The sequence below is a fragment of the Arvicola amphibius genome, chromosome 17 (genome assembly GCF_903992535.2).
Source record: "Arvicola amphibius chromosome 17, mArvAmp1.2, whole genome shotgun sequence".
Lineage (NCBI taxonomy): Eukaryota > Metazoa > Chordata > Mammalia > Rodentia > Cricetidae > Arvicola > Arvicola amphibius.
The window spans coordinates 42,138,880-42,162,805 of record NC_052063.2 but is presented as its reverse complement, the minus strand read 5'-3'; the positions used below and the strand labels follow the sequence as shown (position 1 = coordinate 42,162,805).

At 42.1% G+C, this 23,926-nt stretch overlaps 1 protein-coding gene and 1 non-coding gene across 4 annotated transcripts; one reads left to right on the top strand and one right to left on the bottom strand.

Moving 5' to 3' along the window:
* Nucleotides 1-1,853: 1,853 nt before the first annotated feature.
* On the bottom strand, nucleotides 1,854-22,621 carry Mdm2 (MDM2 proto-oncogene). 3 transcript variants are annotated; one of them, XM_038314862.2, is made up of 12 exons: nucleotides 22,454-22,621; nucleotides 22,007-22,177; nucleotides 21,790-21,874; nucleotides 17,045-17,119; nucleotides 13,688-13,821; nucleotides 13,265-13,314; nucleotides 8,702-8,769; nucleotides 8,278-8,374; nucleotides 7,483-7,628; nucleotides 5,844-5,999; nucleotides 4,625-4,702; nucleotides 1,854-3,686 (listed from the first exon to the last, which is right to left on the bottom strand). In XM_038314862.2, exons 3-12 carry the CDS (start codon nucleotides 21,868-21,870, stop codon nucleotides 3,114-3,116), a joined length of 1,458 nt encoding a protein of 485 aa, XP_038170790.1. In that variant the 5' UTR covers nucleotides 21,871-21,874; nucleotides 22,007-22,177; nucleotides 22,454-22,621; the 3' UTR covers nucleotides 1,854-3,113. The 3 variants fall into 3 exon arrangements, with proteins under 3 accessions (XP_038170790.1, XP_038170788.1, XP_038170789.1); XM_038314860.2 differs by having other exon boundaries at nucleotides 22,007-22,113; XM_038314861.2 differs by having other exon boundaries at nucleotides 22,007-22,081.
* On the top strand, nucleotides 10,800-10,905 carry LOC119803747. The gene has a single exon (XR_005283708.1). It is a non-coding gene; the product is annotated as a U6 spliceosomal RNA (small nuclear RNA).
* Nucleotides 22,622-23,926: the final 1,305 nt, after the last annotated feature.

The following is a 23,926-nucleotide window of genomic DNA, read 5'->3' as shown; positions in this document are numbered from 1 at the left end:
AAAATCCAAAGGGACCTGTGACCATGTATTCAAGGAGATGGAATAGGAGCTGCCTAGCTGGGTTCTGGAGATGGTTAGTAATGAATGAATCCAATAGAATCCTGCTACGCTGAGGTCTGTCCTGTTAAGCTAAAGTCTGTTCTGGGTGGCTGTGCCAAACCTCTCCTAGTCGCTACACTTAGCTCTCAAGGGTCACTCAAGTAATGTAGCCTTTTGACCTCCCACTAAAGGAAACATATACTTCAGGAGAAAAAAAAGTTTTAGTATGTGAAAAGCAAGCAACCATTTCAGAGGAATCCAGAGGATATGATTCACACACACACCAGTCGATCCATCTACCAAAGGACTACACTGCCAGCCCTGACCAATTAGTTCGCAAGCAAAACAAACAACAGACCCAGAATGGTCCTCCTCCCTCAGGAAAGGTCATCCTCTGTGACCAAGCATACGGCTTCAGGAGGGATACACGGGACCTAGCAAGTCAGATCAGCTCAATCCCGATGCGCAATGGAATTACAGATGTCACAGCCAGATGGACTTTGCATCCCCAATCAGAAATTTTAAATTTTGTAAACGTCTTAGGGTTTCTATTTCTGTGAAAAGACACCATGACAGCAACTCTATAACAGAAAACATTTCACTGGGCTTGCTTATGGTTCAGAGGTTCAGTCTGTTATCATTATGGCAAGACATGGAAGCATGCAGGCTCGTGGTGCTGACGGAGTCCTACATCTTGATCGGAAGGCAATAGGAAGCGAACTGATCTAGATGTAGCTTGAGCATAGGAGACCTAAAGTGTGCCCTACAGTGGCACATTTCCTCCAACAAGGACATCTCCCTTGTTTTATGGGGGACAATTACATTCAAACTACCACAAACTACAAAATCAAATTCAGGAGCTAGGAAGATGGCTCATCAAATGTTTGCCACCAAGTCTGATGATCTGAGTTCAACTCCCTGAACCCACAAGTTAACCAACTCAGGAAATTGTCCTTTGACTTTCATGTGTCCTGTGGTATACTGTCTGTCTGTCTGTCTCTCTCATACACACACACACACAGAGAGAGAGAGAGAGAGAGAGAGAGAGAGAGAGAGAGAGAGAGAGAGAGAGAGAGAGAGAGAGAGAGAGAGAGAGAGAGAGAGAGAGAGAATAAACTGAAAAAGCCCTTTAAAAGTTGAGGCTGGGCAATGGTAGAAACAGCTTTAATCCCAGTACTCCGGAGGCAGAAGCTGGACTACAGAACATTCAACCAGCAAGAACTACTATAAACTTTATACAATACAGTGAGCCTTCATACCTACAGAACATCTTTAAATGAGAACACAAGGAATTTTGAATTTAAACAAAAAAGAGATCTAAAGCTCCATTTAGCTTTGGAGTCTGAGGTCCACATGCTGCTTTTTGTGGTCAGCCTTAGGACTTGTGCCCCAAGACTGATGCAATTACTTTCTTCCTAGGATTGAGTTTGGGGGTCTGAAGTTTGCATGTGGCTATTGCATAGCTAGCCTCAAGACCCAGGTCCCAAGCAAAACTAAATTACTTTGTTCCCCAGTGCACTGAGCTCCATCACCAGCCCCATTCAGTCAATTCCTGTTGAGCACCTATAAAAATGACAAGACACCCCTGGCTTCCTAGGATTTAGTTTCAAAGAAAACAAAAAAGCAATTAAAATAAGGCAATAGCATTCACTACAACCAAGTGAACAGCACGGAAGGCCTTTCCCTGATGGCCACTTTAGCCTAGGGAGAGGAGCATCCGGCTGCCCATGGCAGAGTGAGAAGGCAGTCAAACGCAGAGACATCCAGACTTGTCAGCCACATAGATTGTTACGAAAAATATGTAAGAGTCAGCGAACCTCTTAAAACAATGCTTTATTTAATAAACCATTTATTAGCAAATAAATAATGTATGTATACCACACCTAAATATTTAGGAACTAGTATTGCCCAAGGATATAACCTCAGTATTACAAATTGAAAGACTGACGTTTTACTTAGTCACCGGATGCCAAAGCTGAAGCAATCATTCCTCACTGTTCTCCTATGTAGATGTAATACTCATCAAAAGGAGTGGTTTTGTTTGATTCCTTTAGTTAGTACAAAACCATCCTCTAGTTACTCTAAACTTACAGTCCAGATGATTTCACTTTCTACACTTGAGCATGTGAAAAATACAGGGCCCTTCAAAGACTATGAACCAAGAAGTTAATCTACAGGGATGGAGAAATTCTAAAACACTATTCATGTTTTAAAATGAGTTCTCATTATCCATGTTCTGAATTAATCTTTCTGAATGGTTTCTAAACCTTAAGTACAGCCTGAAACTTAGGCAACATCAGGAAGCATGGAGCTGAGCCCAGGAAGGTGCTTCAGAATTTCCAACGTGAGACAAGAGTGCCTGTCCCTCTCCTCATGACAAAAGCTGGAAAACAAGGTGCATGTTTTTACGTACACGGCACCAGATACAACTCGTACCTTAAAAAAGTGTGTACACTTGGGGCACGTGTGGAGATCAGAGAACAACTTTGTGGATTGGTCCCCTCCTTCTCCTTTCAAAGGTTCCAGGGATCAAGCTTATACCATCAGATTTACACAGCCAAGTGCCTTACCAGCATCCTCTCTCCAGCCCACACCCATAACCGCTGGAGAACTAAGAAGTTTCAGAATTTAGTAACTTATATATTCAATCCTTCACACAGCTTTAACTCCTTACATAAGAGGTATTAAATAAATTAAATGTTCTATATTCACAGAGGAAAAAAGAAAATCAAATACTTCTTAGGCTGCCAATCCTCAGAATGGACCCATCATTTGCAGCTGGAGAGGACTTCCAACAGTCCTTCCAGGTGGAACATACTTAAAATATAAAGAAAATGGAAAAGGAGCTACACAGCCAATGCTGATTACATTAAAACCCAAATGTAAATATAATCGATCCTAAAAGGAAGGAAACACTATTGTCACCCTCAAGGAGCTAAATCATACAACAAATTTTATATGAACTGAGACGCTTTTCTTGCTTTAGTGTATGCAGATAAAAATAAAACTCATCTTATCTAATTTGGGGGTTATAAAGTTAGAAATATATAATTCTATTTCTATGGCCAGGTCAGCTAGCTGAAATAAGTTAGCACAATCATTTGAATTGGTTGTCTGCACACTGGGCAGGGCTTATTCCTCTTCTTAAGCTTCTTTGCACATGTGAAACATGACATGAGATGTCCGGTTTTACCATGAACAATGCAACCATTCTTAGGCCGCCCTTGACAAATCACACATGGTTCAGTAGCATTAAGAGAGAAGCCAGATTCCATACTTTCTTCCTTGTCTTGTGTCTCCTCCTTCTCCACCTCTCTGACATCTTCTTGGCTGCTATAAACAACACTACTAGAAGTCGATGGCTGGGAGTAGTCCTCACTCTCCTGTGATGGGGAGGCATGGACCTCTTTATCATCATCTTCCTCAGTGCAGGGCTCTTTAGAATCATTCACTGTAGACTTTTTTCCATCGGGCACATCTAAGCCTTCCTCTGCCTGAGTCAAGGTCTCCAGCTTGGCTTTTTCCAAGATTTCCCCTTTATCTTTTTTATCTTCTGGAAGCCAATTCTCACGAAGAGTCCAACATCTGTTGCAGTGGGATGGAAGGGGAGGATTCATTTCATTGCAGGAGGTACATTTCCAATAGTCCTTCAATAAAAGAAGACATTAACTCTTTAGTTATTAGTCACAGCAAGGCTAGCACCATCACAGTACGCCTGAGGTAAAGGTGTATCACACAGTTTAATTTTCAACATTTCATGTTTTACATAAAATAGGTAAAAAGCCCATGAGAAATATAGTTAATGCTGTATACCAAAAACTAGCTAAGAGAGCAGATGTTAGACACTTTCCCTGCATGTATACACACAAAAATGGAGAACTATGTGAAATAATAGCTGTTAGTTTCTCTTTGATTGCACGCCTGGGATCAATCTCTAGCACTATTTAAAAAAAAAAAAAACAAAAAACAAAACTGAACATCCCGTTTTCATCCACAAGAGAAATCTAAAGCCATTCTTTTCAGCTACCAGAGCTCCAATCTACCATTCTCATCACAATCCAGCCTTGTCAATGTTCTCCTGGACTCTTAACTGCTCAGTGTGTCTTCCTTATCCCAATTTCTCTTTACACAATGGAGAAGAACACTCTCCTGCATCCCCGAGTCATCACTGAACATGTGAACTTCCTAGTGAACCCTGGATAAATATATCGTTTACCTTGCCTAGCAAGAGGACTAATGAGGAAGCAAATGGGGGTAAAGTCCATTTATTCTCCCAAACTGATTCCTTGATTCTGGCTAAGTGTGGCTTCCACTCATCCCCAAAACCAAACACAAAAGGTCTTATAAGACGGGGATGGATGTTTCAGGGGTCCAATACATTCAAGGTTTTTAATCCATCCCATAAAATCAAACAAGTGTATCAACAGATTCTACTACAAAGAAGAAGGAAAAATGCTCTAAGTCATAAGAGTTTAAAAGTTTTAATTGTATAGAATTAACTCACTTTACAAAGTAAATTAAGCTAACTTTTCCCAATTCTCATCTCAGAGCCGTCTTTATTTCTGTGAAGTATCCGTATACTTACAGCTAAGGAGATTTCAGGGTCTCCCTCAAAGGAGTCTGTATCACTTTCTCCTGTCTGATACACTGTGACTCGATAGACCTAATAAAACAAATTCATTAGCATCAATTTACCACCTCTCAACCAAGAAGGCTGAATTCTTAAAAGTCCTAAACAAACAGCTAGAGTCACTAACTCTCCATGAGATCTGAAGGGCAAGTCAAATGCAGTTCCAGTAAAGCAGACAAAAGAAGACGACTAAACTCTTCACCCACCATGGCAAGAGTTGTTTACTTTTTTTAGAAAAAAAAAAAAAAAAAAAGAATTATTTATGCCGGGCGGTGGTGGCACACGCCTTTAATCCCAGCACTCGGGAGGCAGAGGCAGGCGGATCTCTGTGAGTTCGAGACCAGCCTGGTCTACAAGAGCTAGCTCCAGGACAGGACAGGCTCTAAAGCTGCAGAGAAACCCTGTCTCGAAAAACAAAAAAACAAAAAAACAAACAAACAAAAAAAAGAATTATTTATAATGTCCTGCTTTCATGTATGTCTGCACACCAAAGAGGGTGCCAGATCTCATTACAGATTATTGTGAGCCACCATGTGGCTCCTGGGAATTGAACTCAGGACCTCTGGAAGAACAGCCAAGCACTGTTAACCTCTGAGCCATCTCTCCAGCCCGGAGTTGTTAATATTTAGCAAACAAAATATTCAAGAAAACCTATTTTATAAATTCTGAGTTATTAACCAGAAAACAACTAGAAATGTTAAAAGTATAGTCACTCCCGAGAAAGAGATATACAGGCACCATCTGACACTTTTGTTTGCTGCATGTTTTATATTTGTGAAAAACAAATCAGTGTTAAAAAGGAGGGAAAGGAGTAATGACGCTTGCCTTTGACCCCAGACTCTGGAGGGAGAGGCAGGCAGATCACTGTGAGTCAACCTGGTCTACACAGCCAGTTCAGGATCAGTCAAGGGCTACATGGTGATACTCTGTCTCAAGAAAAACAAACAAACAAATAAATAGTAGAACCAAATGGAGAAGTTTATGGACAGACCATTACAAGAATGTCCATCAAGACCTAAGTTTCTGACTTAGTAATATGAGATTATAATAAACCAGACAGTAGAAGCTCTAATATTTTGCCTTAAGCTCACAAATCAAAAAGCAAGAATTTCAGTGACTCTGAACATAACACATCTCCAATCTTATTAAAAAGCTAACAACCATGGAAACCCACCTCATCATCCTCATCTGAGAGCTCGTGCCCTTCTTCACTCAGGCTGTAATCTTCAGAGTCAAGAGACTCAACTTCAAATTCTACACTAAATTGATCGGAAACCGAATCCTGATCCAACCAATCACCTGAGTGTTCACTTACACCATCATCAAGATCCTATGGGAAAAGAATAAAGTGAACTTAAAGACATTGCCTCTAGGCCTCAGTTAAGAGCTTCCTAATTCATCCTGGGCCACTATTTCCTCCTCCTGTTCTTATTGCAGAGACTGGCGCAAGGTTAAGGTTCACGGTTATTACTCCAACAAAGCTAAACTTCCCAAAAGTCGTCTTCAGTGGGGCACAGGAGAGGCCAGCCCAGTCACACAGTGAACCCCCGAGTTGGGCTGAAGTGTATAGTGGTACAGTGCTTGCCTAGCATGTGAGAACTTCTTTCTGGGTTTGATCCTTGGCAAGGAAAACAAACAAGGAAGCAATCAAAGCAAACTTGCCTTAGATTTCAGTACGTAACTGAGCTGAATTTCAGTTTCCTTCATTTATTTAAAAAGTGTAACTTCTAAATGTTCAGTTTGCTTTCTGCCCCAACACACCTGAGCTGACTACTAGTACAGAGGTCCACACCTAAGGATGACGTCAGTAAGGACGGAATCTATTCATTTCCCAGGAGCACTGCTGCTCTGCTCTCTCTCTTCTCTCCAAACCTAGGACTAGAAGCAGGGGGCTCTATACAGACTTAAGATTAAATTTTACCACCGTGTTCAGCATCAATCTCACATCAAACATGGGCACTTGTTACAGATTTCTGTTATGCTTATTTATTATAAAATTATGGAACAAAATGTACGATAAAGGCTTGAAGGAGATGGCAAGCTACTGTTGAACAAGCCCCACCCTAGCTTCCTAGCAGCACATCCCTTGGCTCTGCCTCTTCTCTCAGTCACATCTATCCCCAGTGAAAACCCCATCTCTTAAACCAAAACGCTCCTCTCAATGGGCCCGTAACAGGCATTCTATTTATAAGTTTGTTAGAACTTAGAGGACTTGCTGGGCGGTGGTGGCACACACCTTTAATCCCAGCATTCGGGAGGCAGAGGCAGGTGAAAATCTCTTTGAGTTCGAGGCCTGGTCTACAAGAGTGAGTTCCAGGACAGGCTCCAAGGCTACAGAGAAACCTGTCTCGAAAAACCAAAAAAAGAACTTTAAGGACTAGGCCTTTGAAAAAAAAAAATTAAAACCGGAAAACAGGACTACAGAGATGACTCAGGAGTTTAGAGCACTTGATGCTCTCATAGATGACCCAGGCTCCACGCCCACACAGAGGTCATAACCACACTCATACTATGGTCCAGGGGATTCAACATCCTCTTCTGGCCTCCAAGGACAGCGCATGCATGTGAAACATTCTGGCTGACAAAACACTTACATAAAAAATAATCCTGGTGGTGGTGGCAGCACACACCTTAATCACAGCACTTGGGAGACAGAGGCAGGCAGACCTCTCTGAGTTCGAGGCCAGCCTTGTGTACAAAGCAAGTTCCGGATAGTCAGGGCTGTTACACAGAGAAACCCTGTCTCCCAAAAACATAAATACCTAAATAAATATATAAATAATACATGTATACATAATAAAGCAGATGCCCACCTGGTGGGAGGGGGCCTCTGAGGACTCGCTGCTGCCCCTCTCACAGCAGATCTCTCTCAGCACACACAGGGCCAGGCTCTCATCAAAGGACAGCGATCTGTGGCGCTTCCTTTGCCGCTCACCAGCTAGTTCATCTGCATTTTCTTCTATGTATTAAAGGAAACAGGTAGTTTCAGAAACTGAAATGTCTTAGTGCCTATCTGTAACAGAAGTCAGTGTTTCATTGGATCTGTCCAACTCAAACACTGCAAAGTTTCCAATGCTTTTTCTGAACGTTACAATAAACTGGATCCACTTAGAGCTCTTACTGACCCAACAATATACACTATTTCTGTCAACAATAAGCGTTAAAAATTTGAGTATGCTAGATATGGTGGCACACATCTTTAATCCTAACCCTGGGAGGCAGAGGCCAGTCAATCTGTGAGTGAGGCCAGCCTGGTCTCCTGCAGAGATACTGTCTCAAAAAAAATATTAAAATAAAATAGAAAACAAGACTTCATCTTCCTTTTATTATAGAAACAAAATCAGGGGTCTAGAGCAGTGGTTCTCCACCTTCCTAATGCGGTGACCCTTTAATACAGTTCCTTATGGTATGGTGACCCCCAACCAAAAAAATTATTTTTTTGCTACTTCACAACTATAATTTTGCTACTGTTGGGAATCATAATGTAAATATTTGTTTTCTGATGGTCTTAGGCAACTGTGAAAAGGTCATCTGACCCCCAAACCACAGTATTAAAGGAAGAACCCCCAAACAACTATGTAATATGTTAAATAATTACTCATATATACCTGTCTCACTAATTGCTCTCCTTCTAGATGAGGTAGACGGTCTAGAAAATGAATCTGAGGATGAAGGCTTCTCTTCTTGTGGCTCTCGCACAGGGTCCTAAACACACAAGAAAACGTAAAATATGACAAAGTAGACACAGCACAGCTTCGAGCTGTTTTATATAACCCTCCAAATTCTCAAGAACTATTTGTCATGAAGCTGGAGAGATGAGTCAGAGATTAAGAACATGTACTGTTCTGGACTGGAGGACTGTGGCTCCCATCACTCACGTCTGGGGCAGCTCACAACCACCTGTAACTCCAGCTCCAGGTGATACGGCATCCGCTACTGGCCCGAGAATGCAAACACTCACGGACAATACACACAAATAGAAAGTTTTAAAAAGAAACCTTGTAGTAGAGTAAGAAATTAATTAACTATTACCTCCTGATCACTCCCACCTGCAGGCTGACATCTGTTCTCACTCACTGATGTGCCAGAGTCTGAAGACTCTAAGAGAAAGGAGAAACTGACTCAAAACAAATAAGAATTCAGCATATACCAGTTTAGCCCAACCTTGTACAAAATTTAACAAACATTAGCCATGTATGTCCCAAGTGTCATTTGCATGCTAAAACCTGGAGATAAATTCAACTTTAAAAAATTATAAAGTAAAATAAACTGGGCAGTGGTGGTGCACACCTTTAATCCCAGTACTTGGGAGGCAGAAGCAGGGCAGGCAGATCTCTGTGAGTTCGAGGTCAGCTTGGTCTACAGAATGAGTTCCAGGACAGGCTCCAAAGCTAGAAAAAGCCTGTCTCGAAAAATCAAAATAATAGTAATTAATAATTAATAAAAAGTAAAATAAGCAAAATTTTAAAATGTACTAGCAGATATCGGGCATGGTAGTGCACTCAGCACTCAGGAGGCAGAAGCAGGTGGATCTCTGTGAGTTCAAGGCCAGCCTGGTCTACAAAGAAAAGTTCCAGGAAAGTCAGGGCTACACAGAGAAACCCTGTCTTGGGGGTGGTGGGGAGGAGAGAATATACTAGCAGAGGAAACAAAGAAGCATCATTGATAGATGTGGGGGAAAAAGACAGAAACTGTCAGGACACATTTTGTAATAGCCTATGCTGAAGCTGGTGTATGACAGGCATTTCAGAGAGAAAAACAAGTATTGCGAGAAGGGCATCCAGACACACACAGTTCCTGTGGCACAAAATTAAACTAACTCATTTACTGGAGCGGAAGCAGGGTCACTGTGCAAAGAGTCATGTGTGTTCAGCCAGACAGCACAACATATCATTCTTCTGAGCAGCTCCATAAACTTTCCTAAGGCCATCTTGTAATAGGGTTTTAGTTTAAGAAATAAAGCTCATTTCCTAGCTCACAGAACTATTCTCCCCAGGGAGCAATCATAAAACTCCTAAATAAGGAGTAGCAAATCACTGACAAAACAGAATTTAAAAAGAAGAAAAAAAACCCATAGTAACAAACAACAACAAACCACTGGGCATGATATATACCAATCATCCCCAGTTATTGGGCAGACTCAGATAGGATTACAATTTGAGGCCAGCCTGAGCATCTCAGTGAGACTCTTGTCAAAATAAAAAGTTACAGGTAATTCAGGGGCCTACATAAGAGGTCTCACTCAGCACATGTGAGGTCCTGGGCCCAAAGTCCAGTATGGGAAACAAATAATAGAACACAGGACCAGACACAGGGTAGGGCCGGGTGTTTAATGCAGCCTGGTCTCCAAGACAGCCAGGGTCCCACACACAGAGACCCTGTCTTGAAAAAAAACCAAAAGGCCAGAAGTTTGAAATGCAGTGTGGAAGGAGTTGATAAAGAGGATACCAAGAGTCTAACTAGATGAAAAAATGTGTGACAGTACTCAACAAGAGACTGTAGGAAGGTGAACGCTTTAGATTGCAAATAATTAATTTAAATGAGCTACTCAGGTAGGCAGGTACAGTTGGTATTTAGTTTTACAGATCAAGCTCTCAAAACAACAAAATTCCAGAACTGGGAAGGACAAAATTACTTAAAATCATAGTCAAATACCCTTCACTGCCACCTTGAAGCACTTCCATCAACTGCGCAGTCAAGCCTGGGCTGTGAGCACTCTGAAATGATGTAGTACCATAAAAACTCTTGCATTCTATGGAAATATACAGATTATAAACCGAATACATAGATAGGCTATGTTACCTGGGAATTTCCCTTAGTACGCGTAATAATTACAGGACAAATTAATAAAGTGCCAGGTTTGACAAGGTTGACAATATTGATCTAGAATTTTCAAAATTACTTTAACCGAACTAAAATACAAAAATGAAAATACGTAATTTACAGCTGACCCTTTAATTCTTCTAGTAATCTGTCAGTTTATTTAAATGCACGCCTGTAAACCCAGCACTCGGGAGGCAGAGGCAGGTGGATCTCTGTGAGTTTGAGGCTAGCTTGGTCTACAAACGCTAGTTCCAGGACAGGATCCAAAGCTACAAAGAAACCCTGTCTCGAAAAACAAGATACTTGAGTGCTCACTTTGGCAGCACATATACTAAAATTGGAACGATACAGAGAATATTAGCATGGCCCCTGCACAAAAATTAAAAAAAAAAAAAGATAATGGAGAAAATTTAAAGTACTACCACAGATTCCATAACTGTGTATTGCGCCACCATTTGACTTTTATTAAGAGCCTTAGAGGTCACCAGTAATCCCAGCACATTCAAGAGAAGCCGAAAGACTACAAGTTCAAGGCCAACCTAGATACTCTCTCACAAAAAAAAAAAAAAAAAAAGTCTCAGTTATCAAATCAGTCATTACTTTGTTCTGGGTTAAGATAAGATCCTGGTGCCTTTTAGAGACACTATTTTGGTATTGAAACCCAAACATATAAAAATTCAATGAAATACTTATATTATACAATATGCGAAATCTCAATGATACACAGGCAACAGGTATGTAGTGCAGTATACACAATAACACATAACACAATACACCCTGAATACAGAATGGTGTATTCACAAGAGTGGTCAATTCAGTCTACAAACTAAACAGGTTTCTGAACACAGTTTAGGATATAGAAGATAACCCCCATCTTTTTGGTTTCTTCGAGACCGGGTTTTTCTAGCTTTGGAGCTGGTTCTGGCACTCGCTCTGTAGACCAGACTGGCCTCGAACTCACAGAGATTAAAGGTGAGTGCCACCACCACCCAGTCTAAGGATAAACTTTTTAAGGTTTATAGTGTTTTGAAGCCTACACCTACCAGTATTCAAATACACACTACTAATCAAATATGGTGGTACGTAATCCTATAATCCTAGGGTCCTTCGGAGGCTGGAGGAGAATCACTAACTCCAAAATAGTCTGAGATGCATACTAGAAATCTTGTCTCAAAACATCTTTAAAGGTTTGGGAGATGCTATCGGTCTTCCCAACTTAGTATTTTTATACTGTAGAAATGATATCATTTATACCCTGAAAATCTGCAACTACTAAAAATCAGTAATTTTTCCCCCTTGGAAAGACTTGTTAAAAATGGATCAAGGGACCATACATAGTGGAACACACCTATAGTCCCAGCACTTAAGAGACAGACACAGGTGGATCTCTATGAGTTCAAGGTCTGCCTGGTCTATATAGTGAGTTCTAGCCCAGACAGGGCTATGTAGTGAGATCCTGTCTTTAAAAAAAAGGGGGGAGTGGAGGAAGAGGGGAGAAGGAGGGTTGAAGAAGAAAGAAGAGACCAACCCCTTTCTTTAAAAAGTATCAAAACACTATTCCACGTGTTTATCTTTATAGAATGAAAACCAAATTTGTGTAAGAGCTCTGGCTGTCCTGGAACTCACTTTGGAGACCAGGCTGGCCTTGAACTCAAGAGATCCACCTGTTTCTACCATCTGAGTGCTAGGATTAAAGACGTGTGCCACCACTGGCCGTAGGACTGTTGAGGCAGCTAGCTAGAACAACACTTTCCAAGCACAGATGAGTCCCTGTGTCCAATTCCCAGAAGTGCTGAATAAATGAATGAATGCCATGTGGGGTGTAATCCCAGCTACTTGGGAGAGCAGCAGGAAAACTGAGTTCCAAACCAGCCTAGAAAATTTGCAGGGATCCAATCTCAAAACAAAGCAAAAAAGTAAACAGAGGCTGGTTAAGTGGTTAAGAGCACTGGCTACTATTCCAGACAAACAGCATCTCACAACTGTCTGTAATTCCAGTTCTAGGCCTGACGGCCTCTTCTGTCCTCACAGGCACTGCACACAGATGGTACACAGACACACACACAGGCAAAACACTGACACCATAAAAATAAGTAATAATTTACAACAAAATTAGTCAGCACTGAAAGAGCTGACTAAAATAATAGAGAACCAGATAGCAACAATGTCTCTGTACCGTTTTGTTCTGCCTTTTACTTTGCAGTGCTAGGGATTACAGCAGAACTGCACACAGGCTAGGAAAGCACTGTTCCACTAAGTATGTCTCCAAGTCCTTAAACATGATTAGAGGAACTGGCAGGATGCTTGCATGGAAGCTTAAAAGTCTGAGGAGGGGGCTGGGGAGATGGCTCAGTGGTTAAGAGCATTGCCTGCTCTTCCAAAGGTCCTGAGTTCAATTCCCGGCAACCACATGGTGGCTCACAACCATCTGTAATGAGGTCTGGTGACCTCTTCTGGCCTGCAGACATACACACAGACAGAATATTGTATACATAATAAATAAATACATTTAAAAAAAGAAGTCTGAGGAGGATTTCTAGAACCCACATAAAAAGAATGCCACATGACTTCCACATGGACATCATGGCACCTGTCCCACCCACAGACATGTATCATATACACACACACCAAGGTACTCAGACACTTTCTAAAAGCTCAAGGGTTCTCAACTACATAGTGAGTTTGAGGTTAGACTAGGATACATGAGACCCTGAATCAGAAAGAACTGTCTTCAAAGTTACAGTATTTTCAGAGTATTCAAAATTAACTTACCTTGCTGACTTACGACCACCAAGTTTCTGTAGATCATTGTATATATTTTCCTTGTAAGGAAAAGAAAAATTATAAATAGAGAACCTAGAGCTGAATGAAGTTAGATCCCTTATACACCCAAACAACTAAAGACTGGGCAGGCCTGATGGCCTGAGTTCAATCCTAAGAACTCACATGGTGGAGGGAGGCATCTTCTGAACGCCACACTCACAGGGAACATGCTCACACACAATTAAACAAACAACAACAAATATCAACAAATGGGTTTTTAATACTCCAGGAATTCAGGTTCCCAAACAATATACTACCCCCTCCCCAAATAAGTATCAGGATCAACAGCAGTAGAGCATTTTGTATGCACAGCTACAGTTTTTGACAGAGGGACAGAGATGGAGGCAAGCTGCAGCTTACTGACTTATTTACCTGTGCTCTTTCACGGAGAAGCTTGGCACTCCAAACAAGTCTCCTAGAAGATCATTTGAACAATACACAATATGTTGCTGCTTCTCATCATATAATCGTTTAGTCATAATATACTGGCCAAGATAAAATATAATCTGAAATAGAAATGTCATTTTTAAGTATTAAAGAAAACTAAATATCAGTTTTGCATACATTGAGTAACACCCCCCCTTTATCTAACCAACCACATCCACAATCCTATACAAGACCATTTTGTGTCTAGAAGCTCTTTTTAAGTTGATAAGAACAGAAGTAACTGTTTCTTTCCTTCACATTACTTAAATGTGTTTCTTTTTTCTCATAAACTTTAATTCTGCTCAGAAATCTAGATACTAACATTCTAGGAAAGAAAGGGGCCGGGCGGTGGTGGCACACGCCTTTAATCCCAGCACTCAGGAGACAGAGGCAGGCGGATCTCTGTGAGTTCGAGGCCAGCCTGGTCTACAAGAGCTAGTTCCAGGATAGGCACCAAAGCCACAGAGAAACCCTGTCTCGAAAAACCAAAAAAAAAAAAAAAAAAAAAAAAAAAAAGAAAGAAAGAAAGGGGAGGCAAAAAAAAAAATGAAGAAAACAATCACCTAAAACATATACTTCAACAACTCTAAAGTAATCCCAGAGGAACAGAAAAATCACCAATGGCATCTCCAAATCAAACAGTCTCAGTTATTACTGCACTCAACCTGAGCAGTCCGTGGTCCCAATCACTATTAAATTAAATAGTAGTGCTCCGTGCTCCATTAAATCAGTTTTAGCACATACTGTTATCCCAAAAGAAGCCCATCAACAAGGTAAATCTGTAAGTGCACAGTGCAGCTGTCAGTACAGCCTCATCGTCCTGACACAACTGTTATCACGGGATGGAAATGAAAAGGCTGCCTTGGTCCCTTGGTCTGACACCGAGCACCGCCAAAATAGAAAAAGGATGAGGAAACCACTCTAGGACTGACCTCAATTCCAGTGCACTTGCTACTATCCCATACTGGTTTTCACTACTCTCTCAAGTGCCCCAGGAGAAAGAACTGAAAACAGGTACAGACAATATAAACAGCTCTAAGTCCCACGTCCTCGGTCCATCCAACTCTGGTTCTAAACTAACTCCAAAGATCTGTCCTAAACAAGGAAATGTTTTTCCTTGTTAATACTTCTTAAATAATACAGTATTAACAACTGCTTGCATCATGTATTAGGTAATATAGAGATATCAAAGCATAAGGAAAACTGTACATACACGGAATTAAAAGTTTTATTTTTTAAAGTAAGGGACTTGGAAGGCAATGCCCTGTGAGAACAGAGGAACATCACTGAGCCACTGCACACAGCTCAATACAAGCACCCTATATCTTTCTGATGGTCTTGATCTATGTTCTACTCTGTCTACTGCTAAATCCATACTTTCTTATTTCCTTAACTAATTTTATAAAGATCAACCTAAAAAGTTAATGACCCTAAAAACATCACTTAACACTTAAGAGACTTAGTAGTTTTAGTAGCTAAGCAGGAATCAATCAACTATCTTTGTTCTGTTTTGTTTTTCGAGGCAGGGTTCTCTGTTAACTGCTCTGACTGTCCTGCTCTGTAGACCAGGCTGGCCTTCAACTCAGAAATCCGCCTGCCCCTGCCTCCCGAGTGCTGATATTAAAGACGTGTGCCATCACCACCCAATACTAAAGAATGTGCCTACATGTCCATGATCACAGACGCTGTTGACAGGCAGTGAGACAAGAAAAATAGGTTCCTCCTAGAAAGTATCCTCTGAGAGGTTTCTAACGGTATAGCTGAAGGCAAGATTCAGTCTCTTCCTGTCCCACTAACCAGTCATAAAACAAAACTTGAGTGTTTTAAGTAAACAAGATAACACTTGTATCTCTCTCACACTGAAATTGCCTACAACTGCCCAGCCACTCACTGGAAACCATACGTTCATAACAACTTTAAGGTAAACAACAATACAATGCTGGGTCCATGAACAGACCACAGATACACGAATTCAGCTCACCCGGAATGTCAGTACAGTACGTTCGTTGTACTCTTGTAGCTCTAGAGTACAAGTTCCAACCTGGGACCCAGGGATACCCAAGAAGTCCTTGGGTAAAATAAAGGGAATTCAACAATTGGGATGGGGAAGGGGGTATGATCTTCATTTTCACTAAATTTGAACTGAAATTTAGTTTTCTCATCAATTATGAATATAGGCAACAAATGATAATATTTGTATTATCTGTCACCAATAAACTGTTTTTGTACTGTGCTATCCCTAAAAACAAATACATTAACATTTTATTTCATTCCTTACTACACTAAATTCAAACTTATTGTCAGTGTTTTGTTTTGTTTTTATGTGCGTTGATATGTGCCTGAATGTATGCCTGGGTGAGGTGCCCTGGAACTGAAGTTACAGACAGCTGTGGGCTGCCATGTGCATGCTGGGAATTGAACTTGGGTCTTCCAGAAGAGCAGTCAGTGCTCCTAACTGCTGAGCCACCTCTCCAGCCCCACATTTTGTTAATTTAAAAGGTTTATACTGGGCAGGTGAGATGGTTCAAAAGGTAAAGGCGCTTCCTGCCAAGCCAGATGACCCTTGTCTGATGACCCAGGATTCACTGGGTAGGTGAGAACTGATTCCCTCAAAATGTTCTTTAATCTCCATTATACATGTACATATACACAAAATGAATAAAGCTTTAAAAATTAAAAAGTAACTAAAAGTACATTACCATAAATCTGTTTACTGTTATACATTTAAATGATTCTGAGAAATTACAAATCTGAGACTTTTATCAATTTGCCAAATGAGCTCACAGCACAAATGCCAAGAATTCTATAACCCCAAGCACTAGGAGGCATGGGCAGGTGGACTTCTGTGAGTTAGAGGCCAGTCTGGTGTACAAAGAGATTTCCAGGACATCAGAGCTACATAGAGAAACCTTGTCCCAAAAAAAAGTCATACTAATTAGTATTTTTAGCTTCAAAACATAGTTCAAATGGTCACTAAACAATGTCCCTGCTTATTACAAAATCTTTCTATATAACAAATCTTACCCACAAACTTGAAAAAAAAATACTACATATGGATGGCTATTAGGACTATTATTAAGTATTAATAGTATTAACTATTAAGTATTCAGGTTGGAGACATGGCTCAGTGGTTAAGAGCACTGGCTGTTCTTCCAGAGGACCTAAGTAGAATTCCCAGGAACCACATGGGATCTGGCGCCCTCTTCTGGTCTGCAGGTGTACATACAGACAGAACACTGTATACATAATAAAATCAAAAAAGGAAAAAAAGACATCAATTCTCTCTCTCTCAGTTCTGCTCACCTCTTTCATAGTGTAAGTATCTTTTTGCGCTCCAACAGACTTTAACAACTTCAAAAGCAATGGTTTTGGTCTAACCTGTAAAAGAAAAGAGCTGCTGTTATACCCACAAGAGCACTCTCCAGCATAAGCCCACCAAGTCTGTCCAAAAGGAAGCCCAATAAAGGCAATAAAGGCATTTAACAATTTGTTACAGAGTCAGACCTCAAAAAGTTGGGTTTTACACTAAATGCAATAGACTTCATAAATGGAGAAGCACACATCACCAAAGAGGAGGAAAAATGCTAAAGAAAAAACTATCCTATTAAGCAATCATCATGAAGTCATTAAATACTATTAGTTGCGATAAAAAAACAAACAGTATCAAGGGCCGGGCAGTGGTGGTGCACACCTTTAATCCCAGCACTCGGGAGACAGAAGCACGTGGCTCTCTGTGAGTTCAAGGCCAGTCTGGTCTACAAGAGCTAGTTCCAGGGAAGGCTCAAAAGCTACAGAGAAACCCAGTTTCAAAAAAAAAAAAAACAAAAACAAAAAACCAGTATCAAGAGGCTCAGAGATTAAAAGTTCCTAGGACCCACAAACCATCAGACACCTCACAACTGCCTGAAACTCCAGCTTGTTCCAGGTGATTCAACATCGTCTTCTGGCTTCTGCAGGGACTGCACATACATGGGAATGTGATACTATTTCCTTTCTCCAGCTATCATCTGTTTACTACCACGAAATCTAGTTGAGATCCAGTGTGCTTATTGTATTGTGCAAACCCAAGGGTCTGCTCTAAGGAAACTTACAGAATGAAGAAGAAAAAAATACACCTTTAGGACTAAAACTATCAGCAATTTATTATACACCCAACTGCTACAGAACAAATCTAAACCAAAGAGGTAATTAATGAACAATAATTCAAAGACTACAATTTATGTCCCTCAACTACAGCTCAGTACTTTTTTCCTATGTGATTTACACTTCAAACACCCACTTATAATCATTTTCAATGCACCCAAAAGCTAGATAGTGCCACAAAAAAAAAAAAAAAAGACACAGGACTTTTATTTAAAGAGCATGATAGTAAAATCAGAAGAGCCAGAAGGTATTTTTCATGTCTAGCCAATTTAAAAGCAAAGTACTAAATGAACTACAGTAGCGAATACAAAATAACCTTTATTTGTAACAACAGGTCTAGTTGTACCAGAAGAGTCAGTATGACTCTAATCTAGCTTTCCCAGTAGTAAGATAATAATTGGTAGGGCTAAACAGATAACTTAGAGGTTAAGAACACTTGCTGCTCTTACAGAGGCCCTAGGTTTTGTTCCCAGCACTCACATAACAGATCAAAACCATCTGTAACGAGTTCCAAGGGCTCTGACACCCTCTTCTGGCTTCTGTAGGCACCAGGCATCCACATGGTACACATATACCCATGCAGGCAAAACATTCATACTCACAAAATGAAAATCCTTAAAAAGCCAGGCGGTAGTGGCACATGCCAGCACTCGGGAGGCAGAGGCAGGCGGATCTTTGAGTTCGAGACCAACCTGGTCTTATAAGAGTTAGTTTCGAGAAACAGGCTCCAAAGCTAGAGAGAAACCCTGTCTCCAAAAAAAAAAAAAAAAAAAAAAAAACAACTGCCACCTAACTGGCAAGCTGTGACCCACACACAGAGCCTCTGGTGAGCCCAGTCTGGCAGCCAGTATCCACCAGAACATCAACACAAGGGGCACCATAACAAAGCGGCAATGAACTTGCTATGGACATCTAAAGCTGAGTCAGCCTATGTCCGTCAGTCATGCACTACTCTGAAGATGCTCCTGTCCCTTACAGCTCTAATGAGGCTTTGTTTCGCTCTGTTTATGCATAGGAGTGTTTCACCTGCATGCACTTCTGTGCACCACTGTGTCCTTAGTCCCCAAGGAGGTCAGAAAAGAATGTCAAATCCTTTAACACTGGAGTTAAGGGTGGCTGAGTCCTCATATGGGTGCTGAGAATAGAACCAGGTCCACTGAGGTTGCCAGCACTCCTAGCCACTGAGCTGTCTGTCCCCATCAGGACAGTTTTTATGGCTTCACATGGCGCTAACCCTCTTTGTCTACATGGCCTAGAAGGCGACCTCATGAGGTAGCCTGAAGACTAACCGAACTAAAGTGAATACCACTTCTAGACAGCATTTGGTTTATTTTTAAAATACTGTGAAATGCTTTTAGGATAGTAGGTACACTGAGTCAACTGAAGTTGAAACAATGTTTGGAAAACCAGGATGGAGTAGGCAGGCATGTAATGTGATCATGCTCATTGTATCTGCAAAACTCAACTTTTATAAACTCACCCCCACACAAATCATTATCTCTGCATATTTATTTTTGATATTTGGGGCTTTTTAAAAAGATTTTTAGCTATTTTTATTTTATGTGTATTGGTGTTTCACCTGCATGTATACGGGTACGCCATGTTCATACAGTCCCCCTAGAGGCCAAAAGAAGCCAGTAGATCTTCTGGAACTGGAATTACAGAGGGTTGAGCCACCTTGTTGGTGAAGGGAATCCAACCTGGACCTCTGAAAGAGCAGCAAGTGTACTGTAACTAGCTACTCAGCCCTCTCTCCAGTCTCACTTTCTTTTAAAGATTTATTTACTTATTATGTACACAGTGTTCAGCCTCCATGTGTGCCCTCAGGCCAGAAGAGGGCGCCAGATCTCATCACAGATGGTTGTGAGCCACCATGTGGTTGCTGGGAATCGAACCCAGGACCTAGGACCTCCGGAAGAGCAGTCAGTGCTCTTAACCTCTGAGCCATCTCTCCAGGCCCCCAGTCTCACTTTTTTAAAGACTCTTTAACAGTTTTAAAATGCTCTTTAGAAATGTATTTATTCATGCCAGGCGGTGGTGGCGCACCTTTAATCCCAGCACTTGGGAGGCAGAGGCAGGCGGATCTCTGTGAGTTCAAGGCCAGCCTGGTCTACATGAGCTAGTTAGTTCCAGGGCAGGCTCCAAAGCTACAGAAAAACCCTGTCTTGAAAAACAAACCAAAACAACCAAAAAGAAAAAGAAATGCATTTATTCCTAAAGAGTACACAAATAGGTTATCAAATACCAAATAGTACTGTAACTATACATATAAATGGCATTATTCACAGAGAAACTTGTATTTAGGAAGATGTGTATGCGTGTAACAAGTTAATGAAAACGAGGTCATGAATTTGCAAAATAGAAAAAGCATACTAGAGGCTTTGGAAAAAGAAGGAACAAACGCTATAATCTCAAAAACAAGGAATAAGTTTTTTAAAAAAAAAAGGGAACCAGCTGGACATGGTGGTGCATGCCTTCAATCCCAACACTCAGAAGGGAGAGGCTGCCAGATCTCTGTGAGTTCAAGGACAGCATGACAGCACAGCTAAGTCTGTCATAAGCCTACATGCAAAAAACAAGTTTTAAAGTACTACATGAAAATACGATAAATACGTGCATAATCTTCGAACAGAAAGATTCTTACAAAACATTCTAAGAAAGCTCGTCATCAAAACAGATAAATCTGACTAAATAACAATATTTTCAGTGGTAAAGACATCAAGTTACATACAGTACTAGTAAAAAAAATTAACTACACTGAAAATGCCCAGAACTAGAGAATCATGCAAACTACTATGAAAAACGCAAAAGGGAATGAGGGGAGAAGGAAATAGGGAGGAAAAAAAGAGGGGGCTAAATAGAGACAGATGTGGAGCACAACTCCCGATAAACAAGTTACTTGACAAATAAAAGGACTGGTTGCCTCACCAGAGATCCAAGCCCGAATCCTGAAACAACAGTCCAGTAACAGTAAGACTGGCTCACAGTCTTAGGACACAGTTTACAAAGAACGAGAAGAGGAGTGCGAAGAAACGATAAATGTGTAAGGAAATGGAGAGCTCAAATACCTTGACAGGTATGCATGTAGCAATCATCACATTCTTCAAAAATATGTACACAATGACATCAAAAGGAAAAAAGAAAGCTGATACTAACTCAGTGCTGGCAGAGTGAAGACATCATCACCTTCTGTTGAACCAGTCACCAGTTAGCAATCAGATGTGTTTCTTCAGGTCCTAGGATTTCTACTTCCCACACTTATTTTACTGACAAACAGGAGGCAACTTTTACACCTACCAGTAGGGCACAGGGCTAAGACTACAGTGCTCAGCTCAGTGGGGCAGTACTTATGCACCCACACCCCAAAGGCTGGGGTCCAATCTGACACCAAAAGCAAACAAAAGCTGTAAAGACTTACGAAAAACACTCAAATGGTATGCTCATGTTATCAAATACTCCGCAGTCATTAAAAGTAATTCTGTAGTTTACTGCGGAGTAGTAGAACACCTTTATATATTAATATAGAATAGGAAACTTAAGATAAAGAGCAAAGACTGGTACTCTGAATTTTTATTTTATGCATTTCTGTAATGACTAAAAGCTTCAAGAGTTTAGTGCCTTTAAGATTAGCATTCACACAGTTGTAGAACAAACAAGAAAATGCATGTCATAAGCGTTAGCATCCACACTTGATGTAATGGAACTCATTTTAAAGGCCGTCTCAGGTGAAGGGCTATGAAAATACAGATTCTTGCTGTTAATTCCCTAATGCAATCACAACTGAGAAAGTTTTCGTTAAACATAGTTACATTTTTAGGGCTGTGCTATAGCTTGGGTTTAAGCGTTTTATTTGACTACCTAAGTAAGGTAAGTTATTTTTATACACGCAAGACAAAAATACCAACCAGAGTCTCTTGTTCCGAGGCTGGAATCTGTGAGGTGCTTACGGCACCATCAGTAGACACAGACATGTTGGTATTGCACATTGGCCTACAAGTAGGAAGAAAAAAACAAGGAGACGATAAAAACTTGAAATGGTAAAATACTTTTATATAAACAGAAAACGTCTTTAACAGCAGCTTTCGAAAATCAAAAAACGACATGAAGCGAACTGTCCCTTACCTGGATCCACGCAGGAGAGGCGCCGTCGTCGGGGAGGCCACAGGTGTCCCCTCTCCGCTCGCCGGCAGCAGACAGCTGCAGAAAAGGCCGGGTTTAAATAGCCCCGGCTGGAGGCAAGTCGGGGCTTAGCTCCTCCAGCAGGCGACGCAGAACGTGTCCCAACTTGACCAGCTCGACAGGAAAAGCTGAGTCAACTCGGGGCAGCCCGGTCCCGCCCCACCCAGAGGTGCAGGCGACCGGCACCCGCGGCCGCCCGGACCCCTGCGGGGAGCCCAGAGCGACCCCGGAGACCACCCGCACCCCCGGCCGCGGGGCCTGCCGGGAAGCCCCCCGCCCGGCGCCCCGCCAGCCGAGGCCCCGCCCTCCGGCCCGGCGAGGACACCGCGGCCACCCGCCTACAAACGGTCACCCGGCCTCGTGCCCCGCGCCCCCGCCTCCGGCGCCTACCTTCTCCTCCCCGCGTGGCTCCCGACCCTTCACGGGACGCGCGGAGGCCCGGCGACCATCCTGGCTGAGAGCCCGGCCGCCTCCCGGCTACGCGGGCCGAGGAGGCCCCCGCCACAAAGCGGAGTTCCGCGGCGCGCGCCCCCTGCCGCCCGCGGGGAGAGTGCCGGAAGTCACGGCCCATCCGGGAACCGGCGCGCGCGCGCGCACGCACGGCACCGCCTCCTGGACCAGTAGAACCAATAGGAGGCGGACTTGGGCGGGGGCTCGGCGGCCACGCAGGGCCGGCGGGCGCGCGCGGGCCTGGGGAGGGGTTGGGGGCCGCGCAGCGCAGGTGTGGCGCCCCGTGTTTGATGCGTTAGTTTTGTTGTTATTGCTAGACGCAAAGGTAACGGGGCAGATTCGTATCCAAGTGTTGCTGCTACCAAGACGGAAGCAAGAACAACAGCTGTGTGGTATTTTAAACCCACCCCGCCTGCTGCTGGAGTTGAGTTATTTTCAGACTTGAAAATAAAAATAGGACTGGGGAGATGGCTCGGTAGTAAAGAGTATATACGGCTCCTTTTCCGGTTCTCATCACCCACGCCACATAAACTGTAGTTTCCAGGGAAATCCATCAGCCTCTTCTGGCTTCTATGATCAACTAACTGTATACATACTCATAATTAAAATTTATTTTTTTAAAAAAGCCATAGACGTATACGCCAATGGTCACAAATTTTCTAGTTGGTGGTTATAGAAGGCATTGGGTCTTGAAGCTGAACCCACATGTAGTGGTGCCTGTCTAATCCCAGAGGGAGAGAAACACAGCTGACTGAGTCTACTTTTTTTTTTTTGTTTGTTTGTTTTTTTTGTTTTCCGAGACAGATTTTCTCTGTAGCTTTGGAGCCTGTCCTGGAGCTCTGAGTCTACTTTTTAAGATATATTTAAGAACCTGGGCAGGGGTGGCACACTCCTTTAATCCCCAGCACTTAGGAGGCTGGATCTCAGTGAGTTCGAGACCAACCTGGTCTACAAAGCGAATTCCAGGACATCCAGAGCTGTTACACAGAGAAACTCTGTCTCAAAAAAAAAAGGGGGGGGGGGGGGGCTGGAGAGATGGCTCAGTGGTTAAGAACATTGGCTGTTCTTCCAGAGGTCGGGAGTTCAATTCCCAGCAACCACATAGTGGTTTACAACCTCTCTTAATGAGATCTGGCGCTCTCTTCTGGCATGTGTGCATACATGGAGGTAGATGTTGTATACATAATAAATCTTTAAAAAAAAAAGATATATTGACCAATGTAGGGTAAGCCTGGGGGTGGTTGTGCATGCCTTTAATCCCAGCACTCGGGAGGCAGAGGCAGGTGGATCAGATCCCTTTGAGGCCAGCCTGCTCTACAAGAGCTAGTTCCAGGACAGGCTCCAAAGCTACAGAGAATCCCTGTCTTTAAAAAAAAAAAAAAAAAAGAGGAATGTAGGGTGTCATAAGGCTCC